Source organism: Poromitra crassiceps (assembly GCF_964638095.1).
Source record: "Poromitra crassiceps genome assembly, chromosome: 22".
Lineage (NCBI taxonomy): Eukaryota > Metazoa > Chordata > Actinopteri > Beryciformes > Melamphaidae > Poromitra > Poromitra crassiceps.
This window is the reverse complement of record NC_139647.1, coordinates 10,231,097-10,245,371: the sequence shown is the minus strand read 5'-3', so window position 1 is coordinate 10,245,371 and position 14,275 is coordinate 10,231,097. Positions and strand designations below refer to the sequence as shown.

Here is a 14,275-nt window from a genome sequence, read left to right as displayed (position 1 = left end):
ATTTTTTCAGTGAACGAAACAGTCCAACGTGGGCCAAGTTCCCATGAACAGCACACCATGAAAGCCAGGGTTTTCCCTACCATTATAAGGCTTAGGCACAGCACCCAAACCATTTTGGGCACCACCTATTGGTAATGTAAAATCAATGTGTCCAGGACTACTATCGCAAGTATTTTGTCTTTAAGCTTTTTCGGTGACGTTTACTATCTGCTCTGGCTTTTCCAGATGTTTGTACACGTATATGGTAATTAGAGCTGCAACGATTAATCGATTAGTCAATCGTCAGAAAAAGAATCGACAACTATTTTGACAACTGCCCAGTGACACAGCACCTACCAAAAAGCCAGGGGAAACCTTGAAAGCAGTGGGATAGAATGCATTGACATTGCACAAATCTTGAGGGAAATATTTATTTTTTGAAGGCACAACATACATTCACACAACACAGTAGTACACAAATATGACTGGCACATTTTTTCCCCTAACAGCAGTGTCTATATGTTATGGGTATAAGTATAAGGCTCTCAGTGATCAGCTTGATGTGACGCCTTAAACTAAAAATAGCTTTAATCTGAAGTAATTGCACGTTGAACTTCACTAGCAGCTTCCCTACACTGAACCACATCCCAGTGCAATAATACAATCTATCATGTAAAACTTCATCAGCGGTCAGATATTTGACTTCAAGTTACGTTAGGGAAACGAGGCTAAAATAAATAGACTAACTTCAATATCAAAGGCAACAACGACCTTTCCCATACTGACATAAGGTCATGCCTGTGCTGCCACCTACAGTTGTAAAAATGAAACGACAACCAATTTAAACAACACTGAAGTGTTCAGGTCATGTTTAAAATGTTGTCAATTTAAAAAAATGTAGACACAAATAAGTAAAAAAAAAAAAAAATCATTATGAGCAACTAGTAAGACTTCACTTATGGAAGCACTGCAGTAACAAAGACTTACACCTCAAAGAAATCACAAATTCAATTTCTGTAACTTTTCTTCCACCTTCGGCTTTTGTGAGGTTTGGTACAATGAAGACAGTTGTCATTGGTTAATAAATCAGTTCACATGCAGACATACGGCAAAAAAAAAGTGGGACAATATAAAATTAGACATTGCAATGCACATTACAGCTAGTGATTTCCTCATGCTTTGACCCATGCCATGTATATAAAGAGATGACTGGTCGGTGTAGCACAGTGACTGCTTTATACAGCAATTTTGCATAGTTTCTAAAGGTATAGGTGAGAAGTACTTGGATTGGCAGGACCTTGGTTCTCCGTTGCACAGCTCGGCCACTACTTAAGGTAGGTGGGTAGTCGCTACTTCAGGTACTGAGGTGGGATGTGTTAGAAGGATCATTCATCGCCCAGGTCACTAAGGCTGAGAGTCTTTAGCGCTCCAGGTTCATGGCACTCGGCACGGCACTGTACCCCTTCTGTGCGTCGCTCTGCTAGTTAAGGTCTTCAACCACACATGGTCATGTATAGCCACTAGACATTTGAGAAAGACAGGATTGAGTTAAGTGGACAGAGAAGATGGATACATATATTGAAATGTACTTTTCAATCAATCAATCAATCAACCAACATGTCCATGCTTCAAAATATGTAGGTAATATAAGGAGAAGGATTTCAGGTCAAATCACATACTTAATCACAAACTTAAACTGATTGTGATTTGAAGCTAGTAGGTGATGCATTGTTAGTGGTAGTAACTGGTGGTTGTTGCACACTAATGCCAAGTTTTCCTCCTGTGTGTTGTTCACAAGAACAATAAATTTTTGAAGTATTCTTGAAGTTTTCCCGCTGTGTGCACTGCAGCAGCTTTACTTTTATTTTAGAAATGTACTTGTGAAACATAACTCACCTCTGTGATATTCATTTCAGCCTCTCCTGTTCCCTCCTTGTCAAGCTGCCGGAAAGATCCTGTAAAACATTAATAATAATAAATCTTTCCTTATGCTGTACATGTGCAAGAGCAAATATATCTATTTTTTAGATTCAGGAGTCTATTACTTATTATTAGTCTGCAAACACATTCACTTAGAACAACATGTGGAATACTCACTAAACATGGTTTCAAGTTTGACCAAGCAGCAGATGAAGTTGTCAAAGTCAATGATTTCATTCTCTGCATAGCGGGCTACCAGAATCTGGTTCAGTCTGTTGTTCAGTTTAAAACCTACATAGGAGGGGAGATCAAAGAGAGGGTTACACACTATTGCCTGTGTGTGTGTGTGTGTGTGTGTGTGTGTGTGTGTGTGTGTGTGTGTGTGTGTGTGTGTCGTCGATTGCTCAAGAACCGTGTACCTGCTGACTCCACAGCGAGACGCATCTCGTACGAGCTCATGGCCCCTGACTTGTCAAGGTCGAACTGTCTAAAAATGACCTGAGAACAGAGACGGGTACAACGAGAAATCAGAAATATAAACAAACAGCAAGTGTAAAACTGTGTATTGTTCGTTTGAAGACAAACCCTTTCTTACCAGCAACTTTCGGATCTTATTCCAGAGGATCTGAAACTCCACCAGGCCTAAACGTGCGCTGCCATCTTTCTGGGAATCATTGCGTCAAGGGATGATACTGGACACAAACGAGTCTTCTTTTTTTTATCAAGTTTTTTCAGATTTGTCTCCCATTTTCCCCCCAATTGTACTTGGTCAATTCCCGGTCGTTGCTCCGCCCCCTCTGTCGATCTGGGGACAGCCGTAAACTGGCACATGATTCTTCTGATACATGTGTAGTTGCCAGCCGCTTCTTTTCACCTGACAGAAGGGAGTTTCACCGGTAGAACGTAGTGCGTGGGAGGATCATGCTCCCACATTCCCCGCCCCCCCGACCGACCACAGGGGGCACTAGTGCAGCAACCAGGACACATACCCCACCGCCGGTGGCCGTAGACTAGGACGTGCTTCCTCCGATACAGTGTGTGCAGTCGCCAGCCGGTTTTTCTCACCTGACAGCGAGGAGTTTCACCGGCAGGACGTAGCATGTGGGAGGGTCACGCTATTGCCCCCAGTTCCCCTCCCCGCCGAACAGGCGCCCCGACGGCCCAGTGGACCGACTAGGACACAAACCCCACCGGCTTCCCACCCACAATTGTGTCTGTATGAACGCCTGACCAAGTCGGAAGTAGCGCTGCAGGGAATTGAACCCGGGTCTCCGTGGTGGTAGACGAGTGCTTTTATATACTATACTACCCAGATGCCCAACAAGTCAAGTTGTTTTGTTTATAATTAAAAATATAAGTAGCTTTTTTTTTCTTTTTTTGCTATTCATGCCCAATAGCTTGAGAGGATACATCCATGAGGTTGACCATAGTCCTGCAGGATTCCATACTGAAGCCATCCGTCTTCAGATCTTTGTCTGAAATGACAAAAACAGCGTGACCTACTCAGTAGTTAGCACACACAGGCTTATCTGAGAGGCACTTTAGCAAGTGGGCGGTATATGCACAACAAGTGAAATGTAATACAGGAATGGCAGATGGAAAGTAATACCAATGTGTAAACTTTCCAGTAGCCATGCATGATAAACTATGAATAAGTATAACTCACGTCGAGTCACGACCCTGTTCAGAATGGTCCGAAGCTCACAAATAGAAATCTCCATATCCTAAAAAGCACAGACAAGAGATCAATATACTCAAGTAAGACTGAAAGAATCTCATATGTGTTAACCTCTTCCCCGTAATAAGACTGAGTGATACCATGTCTAATCTTTAAGACTTTTAAATAATGGCGTGGATGTTGATTCTCATGATGTGTGATGACCAAAACAAACAGATGCATTGGATTGGACAAAATTGCAATGCTAATGCAGATATGTGAAAATTATATATACGACTATAATGTAAAAGAGCAGATATGGAAACAGAATAACCTTTAAACAAAAGGTAAGATCTGTGTTTAGGAGCTTACCTCCCCTGCCAGCTGGGCAAACATGGACTTGAAGGAGTCATCAATGGCATCTTCAGTTATCTCATCCTGTAGGCAGAACAAGCATTGAGCATAATGAGGCACTGGTGTAACATCCTTTATTTAAAATGTAGGTACATTTTTCCAGTGTTCATCCTATGTCATTTAGGATTCTCAGATAGCTACCTCATCTTCCAAATCCGCAGAGATTTCATCGTCTAGTTCTCTGCAATGGAAAAAAGATGTGAGCATGAGCTTTCCATTTCCACACGCACGTTACCGTGGCTACAAGCGTGTATAACCACATGGCAAAAGACACGTACTCCGTTTCGGACTGCTTCTCGGTGAAGACCCTGAGGACAAAGTCGGCCTCTTGACCGGCCTCAAAGGTGGAGGGGACGACCAGGTACTCTCCGGGCGGCAGGCGAAGACGCGCGCTCACCTCGCGCAGGTTGATGAAGGTCTCGGAGCGAGCGCACGACGAGTTGGTCAGGAAGAAGTCCTTCTTCAGGTGGACATTCTGGCAGCCCTTGTACTGAGAGGGCATTAGCAAACAAACCTCGGGTTGGAATACCACCGCACACACACAGTTACGCAACTCGGACAAAGTAAAGGTAGGTGAAGTAAAAGGTAATACTATATCTTAAGACTTAAGATATAGTATTAGTACTATAGTACTTAAGACTTAAGTCATGGTGTTAATTATAATGCTGTGGTGGAGTCTTGACAGTGGTGGTGTTTGGTGCTGTGCCATACCTCTTCTGGAATCTGCACAAAAAAGATAAGAGTGAAAAGATTAGTATGGTATTGGTTCTTTTACTTCCTGGAACACAGTATCTTTAGTGGTGACCTCATGTTGCACTAGCAGGCACCAGAGCAATCTAGTAAGAGAGTGGCGTCAGCGGAGGTCCAAAATGCGTGACTCATTAGCCAATGAACAGCCTGGAAGGAGGCTCGCGCTACTTTTCTAATGCTAAAATAAAGCTGATAATGTACAATTTTATATATAAAAAAAAAAAAACATTTCAAAGTAATGTACATCACAAACTGAATCCAGAACCTTACTTCCTGGAACTCTTGAGAGTAAAAAACTGATCAATTGGAGTGAATGGAGATGTTGGGACTCTTCTATATACACGGCTCTGGTAGGCACATATATTAAGTCAATTCAACCGTAAAATTGCCTTTCTCTCCCTGACGCCCTGTCTTTAAAAAATCAGTGTAGATAATAAACTTTGCGAAGCAGCAATGGGCAATGTTTTTCCCCCTCTCGGCTCTCACCTCGTAGATCGCGAAGCCAATGGTGTGCATGTCCTGACCCTGGCGCCGATGTCTCCGCCGGTCCTTCTGCATCAGAGCCACCAGGAAACTGCACGCCGCCTCGTCATCCTCCGGGTCGTCATCCTCCTCCAGCAGGGTGATCTTATACTGAGGGTTGATCCAAAATGTGTCTGTGCAGATGGTTCAATTGTCTGTGTTAGACCAGGAGCTGTGTGTGCTGGTCTGTGTTAGACCAGGAGCTGTGTGTGTGCTGGTCTGTGTTAGACCAGGAGCTGTGTGTGCTGGTCTGTGTTAGACCAGGAGCTGTGTGTGCTGGTCTGTGTTAGACCAGGAGCTGTGTGTGCTGGTCTGTGTTAGACCAGGAGCTGTGTGTGCTGGTCTGTGTTAGACCAGGAGCTGTGTGCGCTGGTCTGTGTTAGACCAGGAGCTGTGTGTGCTTGTAATATGCAGTACCGCATTTCCTCTCATATTGGCCCGGGTCTTTATGTAGCTCACCTGCAGAGGGTACCAGGCCTTTATTGGAAGAGGCAGGCCTTTATTTATGATTCCCTCAGTTTGAGAAGTAGATGTGCTCATATTTTGGTACTGCAATGCATAACCGATAATTACGGTAATTGATGATGACAGGTCTCATTATGGTGCTTTGAATGTAGCTACTGCCATCTTGTGGCACTTGTACGTTACTACAAATCACAGTTAGATTATATAACATGCACCAGCATTTGACCAGTATCCACTGTTGTTGTCCCCCCCCCCCCCCCCCCCCCCCCCCCCCGGCCTGTATTTGTTCGTGTCGACCACGCCCCCCCAGGCATTATCAATGACTACCGGCCACTGTTAGAGTAAATACAGTAGTACAATTTCTTTAATAATATTGTGTGTGTGTGTGTGTGTGTGTGTGTGTGTGTGTGTGTGTGTGTGCGTGTGTGTGTGCATGTGTGTGTGTGTGTGTGTGTGTGTGTGTGTGTGCGTGTGTGACTGACTGGGGTGGTTCCTGCAGCCTCCAGCAGTGCTGCCTCTCCTCCATGTGCCGTGGAACTTGATGGTGTTCCAGTGGCTGAGGCTGTCGTCACTCAGCACGTCCGCGGTCAAGTTGCAGATCTCCAGACGGTTAAACTGCCTCAAGAACTCGTTGAACGACATCCTAGAGGATGAGAAGAATGCGTTTGATGAGAAACCCGAGCGCCACTATTTATACAGCGATTAGCGGAGATGGCCGAGACCGTGACCATGTTAAATTGTGGGAACTTACCAAAACTCTCCGTCTTCCATCTGAAGATGCAGGTCTTCCCGTTCGGATGGGTCGATCTCGTCCCATTCAGGAGCGCTACACAAAGATAGGCCGACAGGTATAAATATTCAACCATTACGAGGCAAAGGAGACAGTAACCAAGCAAATAATATATGGTTCGAGATGGGAATTATTCGAGCAAATGTGGGTATATTTGGTATGCTATGCACACTCACTTGTCACTCCAGGCACCGGTCCACTCCACCTGGCCCCAGGGGTTCCGGACCCGGATTAGTCGCTCCATGTTGCCGCGGAAGTCGACCTATAGAACACCGGAGAGACGGGCGACTTAAGTCTCATAGAGAACACGCCTCATAGCAACTGGATGGATTGAATCAACAAGCATACACACAGACCTGCTTCAGTCCAGTGACGGAGTAAGCGTGGCCCTTCACGAGCTTCTTGAACGTAACCGCCTCCATATCAAAAGCACTGGTGATCTGTATTCATATGGAAACACGATTGGCACATCTGAGTAAGAACCATCCACCACAGGATCAGATCAAAATGCTTTTAATATGATTGGTCCTTTTTGAGATGGGAGAACATCGACCCGGCGAGTCTTGGTGGTGTGCCAGCACAGCAGGTCCAGCACTTACATCGATGGAGCAGCCCATCAGGGAGCCTCTCTCCAGGGCTTTGCCGATGATCCTGTACAAGTCTCTGGGGGCTTTGCGGAGCTCGTACATCTCCGACACGCCGCCTGTGAAGTCCTCAAAGCCTTCAATGGTGCTTCCTCCCGACAGGGCCTCGTAGGAGCCATTCAACCTGAAACCACACACCAAATCCACGGAGGTTTGAATGACTTTCAACTGCAGCGTGTGCGAGAGAGAGATTTACAGTTTCCTTGCTTGAGACAAATAGACTAGTGCTGAATAATTTAGCAACCAGGCCAGACCGTTCTCAACACCTACTTGGCGTAAGCCTTCTCCATCAGAGCACTCCAGAACTCGTTGCCCTCAGCAGAATGGACGAACATCAGCTCGCCATCTTTGACTGGCAATCGGTCATCAATCACAACGTCTACCCATTCGCCAAACTGCCAGAACTGCAACGCAGAGCACGAATCACACATTAGGACTGTAAGATGTAAAGTGCCTTACTTACGCTTGCCGGGAAGGAGACAGTGCAGCAGTTGACCTTTAAGTACCTGGAAGTGGAAGATGCCGGCGTAGTCGTCGCGGAAGTTCTGGTCGTGCGGAACGACCCGGTGAAGGAGCCTCTCGTTCAGGGTGAGGGAGGCGATGGCCGCCAAGAGCCAGCAGTCACCTTGAAATCAGAGAGACGTGTGGGGGATGTTCAAACAACCATTACGGGAAAGAGTGTAAATACTGAGATACAATAAAAAATGTTGACGCATCACAACAGGGGCGTGGCTATGTATGGGCCTAGGCCCGCCCACTTCTTGCCTGGGCCCATCCAATCACGAGACTTTAAAAGTTGATGCTTGTTTGACTTCTGCCATAATGTCTGGTGTATAAGTGCCAGTGTGTTGGACAAGCTATTCAGAAAATGTAATAAGTTACTAATTACTAATTTAAAAAGTAATAAAGTTACTTTACTTCCACGCCTCATTCCCCCCCCCATTTTCTCCCCAATTGTACTTGTACAGTTGCCTGCCGCTTCTTTTCACCTGACAGCGGGGAGCTTCACCGGCAGGACGTAGCACGTGGGAGCATCACGCTATTCCCACCAGTTCCCTTCCGCCCCGAACAGGTGCCCTGGCCGACCAGAGGAGGCGCTAGTGCAGTGACCAGGACACCTAACCCTAATCCGGCTTCCCACCCGCAGACACAGCCAATCGTGCCTGTATGGATGCCCGACCAAGCTGGAGGAATATTAACATATTTATATCATGTAAAATTGACCTAGAATATGAATTTGAATATAGGATAGTAGAAATTATTTTATCATGCTGCAATGCTAGCATTACTTATGTCAGCATGCATTATGAGCTGACCTAAGTGCTGTTAAGATCCTCCAGTCTACCCACAAGGCTTGGTCAGTGTCAAAAGTGGGGTTTTGCTAGGTGTCAAAACTGTCAGACTGTCACTCGGGCCGCCACCCAGCCAGGGGAAAGGACTGAGTACAACAGTAGTTATTCATACAAGAATAATGAGTCTTAAAATCAACTTATTGTCTCAACATATCATCCGCTTGATAAACTTAATCTTATTATAGAATAGAATAGAATATAACTTTATTGTCCAGTGTCACTAGAGTGGAAAATTGTCTTCAGCTCACCAAACACAAAAGAACAACATACATGTTGGAAGCCAGCAGGCAGTTATTAAGACAAACACAAACAAGATGACATTACTCATTAAAAACAGTTCATATCAATGTCTGTGGTTTTGCAACCAGGTCATGTTAACAAGTGCTGTTAGGATCCTCCAGTCTACCCACAAGGCTTGGTCAGTGTCAAAAGTGGGGTTTTGCTAGGTGTCAGACGGGCGTAAGTGCAGTTACACCCTTTTGACAGCAAACACCACCCTACTTTTACTGTCTTTGCAGTGAGCTTTACAATCATTTTCATGACCCTTGGCACGGACACACTGCACGACGGTTATCAGTCGTCAGTCACTCTTCTGTTCAGATGACACAACTGTCTGTCTTGTAATCAGGAGTCTTTGTGTTATTGATGTTTCACTCTATATGAGTGAGCTGTAACAGGGGGATCACACATGACAAGATATTTCACCAGGACAAACCCCCGACGAGTCCACAAGCGCAGTCTCACACCGGCTTTATTCTTTCTAAACACACGCAGAACACGACGTGGGCCATTCTACAGACGTGGATCAAAGTCAGAGTTATTACGTTTACTGCTATTATATAATATACTATTATAATTGCTGCAACAACTTGTGAGACGGAATTGAGCATAGATGGGCATCATATATGTCCCATCATAATGTTGTATACAAAAATGTGACAATATGTATCGTGGGGCAGAAAGATTTCTCCAGCTCTCCATTAAAATGATATTATTTCCACATATTAAAATTATTTGCAAATTTTTTAATTGTTGTTTACATTCTAGCAAGCCAATAGCATTGCAGGAAAGATTGGAATTGTGTCTCAGAAATCAACATCATTCTGCACAGTCATACATCCTATTTTAATTGTATTGAATTGTATTGAATCATAGCGTGCACTTAGTTAAAAAGTACGTCGCTTTGGACAAAAGTGTCCGCTAATGGACATTAGGACTATTAGTGTCTATGTCAAGAACAAAAAGTCATTTCTATGGCACTCTACATTTTGAGTCAAATCGAACCGCGTGGTTCAGTTACAGCCCCAATCAATAAGTTCCTCCATCTCCAAAAGACTTGTTGTTTGCAAATGGCTGTTGTGCGGACTCATCTTTGGCAGTTTTTCATTTTCCTGAGTCATGACCAGGATACCTCCCCCCGCCGTCCTGTCTTCGCCTGGTCTTCCTCGAGACGGGGCATTAACACTGACTTGGCTAACGAGGACTCACCTAGCGCTCCCTGACAGATGTCCGTTCTGGTTGCGCCACCCAGGATGAACTCTGGATCATCTCCCAGTTCCTACAAGAGAGGAAACATCTAAGTGACTGTGACAGCTATTAAAAACAGCCAGCAGCTAATTCTAAACCCCCATTACCACAGTGCCATTTCATTTTATACGCTAATTCAAAACAACTCAACACATTTTAGGATCTACTTGTCATCAGGCTTCTCTCATCAGACTTTCCGGGCCATTGCTATTCTTGCATCGACGTGTCGACGTCCTGTGTTTTTCAACTGTAAACAAATGTCATGGTGAGGGAGCGGTCAGGGAATGCCACGAGATGCCAACAGCTGCCAGGTTCCTGTCCCTACTTGTCCCGTTCTGTCCCAGACTGCAGACATGGCTTGGTACCGAGAGGGACTAACATGTTACTGTGTAGACTAGACACAACCTGTCCCAGACTGCAGACGTGGCTTGGTACTGAGAGGGACTAACATGTTACTGTGTAGACTAGACACAACCTGTCCCGAAGGAAATTGGAGTCTGTGCTGTCAACTGCCACATGCCCTATGCAAGCTGTGAAATCCTATATGCACACTGTCAGCCGGGAGAAGCATTCTAAAAAAATAATAACGAGAGATACTTCCACATTATTTCCAGATCTGTAATGTGTGTCTTGAAAGACGTTTTCTTTTCTTTTCATGAGTACATGTGTGCACACCAACCAACCATATGCATCATTAAAGCAATCACTAAGATTAAAATATCACAGTTGTATACATTTCTAGTACGTAACACATCTCTGAATAAGAATTCCAAGAAGAAAACAATGTTAAAAATCAAATTAAAAAATGTGTCATAATTAACTTCCCCGCCCCCTTCGGGTTTCTCACCGTGGGCCTCATCCACTCCACATCCCTGGTTTTGGAGGAGTATGGGGCGAGCTCCTTGAACCCCAGGGATGGAGGCTCGGCGGGGAAGCAGGGGTCTTCAAACAGGCCGCCGCTCTCCAGACACTGCTGCTTCAGCGCCTCGTAGTCCTGGTTGCTGAAGAGCACCGCCTGCTCCTTGGAGCCCATGCCTTCTGCCCGCAGCCTGTTCGCCTGTATGGTGGCAGATATCCCGCTTGCTCCTGGATACATACTGGGGCCAGATAAAAATATGGGGCTGGGTGGGTGAGCACGCTCCCGACTATAAATAGCAGCGGCTTCTTCAACAGCGGCACACTCTTGTCTCTATGAGCTACAGCCGGGGCAATCAGGTGTCATTTGTTCCTGGTGCAAAGCACAGCCTGTTTATTTTTTATTTTTTTTGCTGATTTTTCTGGGCTGGATCTGTCTTCTACTAATCTGGTCTGACACAATTGTGTTAGTCATTGCTTTCGGAACCTGCACCCGCCTGCTGGCCTGCATTAGCAGCACAAACCTAAAACACTTTGAAATATTCAAGCAAAAAGACCAGTTAGATGCTAAATAAATGCAGATTCTTAATAATATATATACACTGTTATAGACTATACTTTTGAATCTCCTCCGCCGAACCAGCTTAGTTAATCATCTCTGTTTAATTATAGGCAAGGACATAATGGAGTGATAGTGACATTTTATGAAACTAAGCATGCTAGCTCGCAGGCTGAATTGTCTACTCGTTATGCTCCTCTTCCTTGAGAGGGGGATAATTCGAAGGCCTGCCTGCACCCAGGCAATAAGCATGCTGCTGCTAACAGTATGGAGCCTTTAATCAGTTAGACACAGACAGCGCAAAGCCCCAATACAGATATTATGTAAGCAGACAGCAGGGTGGCACTGGGGAGGGGGAGGGGGCGGTCAGCAATGCGAGACAAGGACAGCAAACCACCACCTTAAAACACATCTAAAAAAAATCATAAATAGCAAAAAGAGTTGGAAACATGATACCTTGGGTCAATGGACAAGCTAAGGGAGAACAAGACACAAAAAGGATAGATGTCATTGACTGAAGTAACATCATGTTCAATTGACGATGTCATCTGGCTTGAGCTTGCAGAGGGGTCTTTGGTAAACCAACCCAGGCCCTGAGGGGGTTTAGCATGTCCTTCTGCCTTCCCTAAGTGCTGCAGGCAGAGTGCACTTCCTTTTTCCAGCCAGAGAGGGTCTCTTTCTTTCACAACTTTCAGCAAAGTCACCAGGGGGTCGAATCGGTAATAGCTTTTGAGTGTAAAACAGTTAAGTGAAAGTTGAAAAAAGTCAATGAGAAATTGTTACATTTTATGTTTTTACATGAATACTCCTTCCTGAAACAGTGCTGGGAAACGGCAGAAAACGGGACGATCTAAAAATAAATCCATTTATGCTGCTCTGCTGCACTGAGAAGGAATTCTAATGAGCAGGTTTCTTCAGTAGCCTGCTGGCACTGGGAGGGGGAAGATGGGAGGCTGGGATTGGTGCTCCAGTGATGAGGGACTGAATGAATGAATGAGTGAGGGAGGGGAAAAACAATGATGGGCTGTGCAAATAGACTGTGCTTGTTGTGATAGAAACAAGCACACCCACACACACTGTATATGTGGGAGCGCCCCTCGGAGGCCCCGTAGGCCCTGTGGAGTCTGCAGGAATGTCAAAGAGCTAGTGGCAAAAGGGATATCAGGCCAGGGAAAAGCTGATGCATGCAGATCTGTGATAGTCATCAATAGGATTTCAACATCAACAAAAACACTCAACCACTCTGATTGCAAAGTCAAAGATGATAATGCGGTTTTTTTCTTATCAATCTGATTCTTCTTCTTACCGAATTCCACATTCACAAATGTAAATTTGCGAACAAAAAACCTAGATTCTTAGTATTCATGAAGGAAATGGAGCTTTACCTCTCTACTATCTCATCCTCAACAAGCAAAAAAGCAGTCAAAACATTGTCTATCTGCAAAGCTTTGAAAGTTTGTATGTGAACCCATAAACCCCTCTCGCACCCTTATTTTTCTTTCTTTTTACTTTATTTTATGTACACTGTATGTTACATCTGCTGTTTACTGTTTTGTATCTCTACATGTTTTCAGTTCTGATGTCTGTTCAAATGTATGTTATGAAATGCGAAATAAAGTTTATATAATAAAAAGAAAACACTAAACCAGTTATTCTCAAACTTTTTCATATCAAGGATCCCTAATTTAGTCCACATTTAGGCCATTTGATTAGGCTATATTTTTTCTAGGAGACCCAAATAAATCTGAGAACCGGTAGGCTATCTTTATTAGAGAGAGATAACAGAGAATTATGACCAAAATAGTAAATCTTCTACAGTACATTCTCTAATTGTGTTAACTTCTTGTACAGTAAATTAACTAAGGTGAAGTTTAACAATTCATCAATTTGCTGGGGACCCCCTGGAACCCCCTTAGGGGGACCCCTGGTAGTCCCCTGACCCCAAGTTGAGAACCACCGCCCTAAACAGCGACGAGTTCAGTTCACAGCCTCATCAACAGTGGGCTCCCCTCTACTCTCCCCCCCAAAAAGCCTCGCATGTTGGCTACATTATATAGCCCATGCCAGAGTTACTTTGTAACCAGTTAGTCATATAATGATGATACTGGATACAGAGACCAGGCCTAGGCTCAGATAGTTTCCAGCACCTGTTCAGAAGGCCTGTCTTCTTCTGTGTCTCCGCATTGGCCGATAGTCCATTTCAGAGATTTCTCACAATAGCTCACAACTTCTCACCTTTAAAAACCACCCCACCTGTACTCAACACTCGATTCCCGTTGCGCGCTGTCATGATGATATAACTAGTGTTCTGTATTGTTATTGGTGAAACAAACCGCTACAATATGGCCTACAACAATAGTAAACCTGCACCGTTAATCACGCGTCACCACACGTAAAAAGGTCAGATTAAAAGGACAACCAAAAAGCAAAACAACACTTACCACAATGGATGCAATTTGCGGCTCCTTCCAAATGGGTCAGTCAGACACTGCTGCTAATCGTATAAATCTGTGCTGTGAGAGGCAGTGGTGGTGCAGTGAGGCAGCTAGTACACACCACTGAGATATACACACTGCGGGAAAGCCCAGCCCACCGGGAGGAGGGGCCAGCCAGCCACTGTACTGTCCACTAACCTCGCGTCACCAGGCTCTCTCTGTCCACACTGTCCCAGGCCTGGCCTGGCCTGCACGACTATACAACACACAACACAACACAACACACTGCTGCACTCGTGATTAACAAAATCACTTAAAAATAGATAGATAAATCAATAAATAGGTCTTGTTGGACTGGACGCACATGTTGTGACAACGCGTTTTCTGAGCAATGCAAAGTAGGTGA

General features: G+C 44.7%; 1 protein-coding gene across 1 annotated transcript; it reads right to left on the bottom strand.

Annotated features, from left to right (window-relative positions):
- Positions 1 to 407: 407 nt before the first annotated feature.
- Positions 408 to 13,958, bottom strand: LOC310796341 (calpain-1 catalytic subunit-like). The gene is made up of 23 exons (XM_083658519.1): positions 13,876 to 13,958; positions 11,891 to 11,908; positions 10,868 to 11,117; positions 9,982 to 10,051; positions 7,648 to 7,766; positions 7,412 to 7,545; positions 7,097 to 7,265; positions 6,854 to 6,937; positions 6,674 to 6,759; positions 6,459 to 6,533; positions 6,190 to 6,350; positions 5,207 to 5,376; positions 4,682 to 4,693; positions 4,249 to 4,460; positions 4,112 to 4,151; positions 3,929 to 3,994; positions 3,566 to 3,623; positions 3,310 to 3,374; positions 2,495 to 2,563; positions 2,319 to 2,397; positions 2,077 to 2,190; positions 1,876 to 1,934; positions 408 to 1,499 (listed from the first exon to the last, which is right to left on the bottom strand). Exons 3-23 carry the CDS (start codon positions 11,114 to 11,116, stop codon positions 1,473 to 1,475), a joined length of 2,118 nt encoding a protein of 705 aa, XP_083514645.1. The 5' UTR covers position 11,117; positions 11,891 to 11,908; positions 13,876 to 13,958; the 3' UTR covers positions 408 to 1,472.
- Positions 13,959 to 14,275: the final 317 nt, after the last annotated feature.

Bases quoted from the DNA above. Each gene is read 5' to 3' on its own strand.
- LOC310796341 (XM_083658519.1), bottom strand. From the start codon at position 11,116: ATGTATCCAGGAGCAAGCGGGATATCTGCCACCATACAGGCGAACAGG. The intron at 6,760-6,853 runs GTCTGTGTGTAT...GGTGTTCTATAG, and splicing joins CCGTCACTGGACTGAAGCAG to GTCGACTTCCGCGGCAACAT. The intron at 2,564-3,309 runs GTATCCTCTCAA...AATGATTCCCAG, and splicing joins CTATGGTCAACCTCATGGAT to AAAGATGGCAGCGCACGTTT.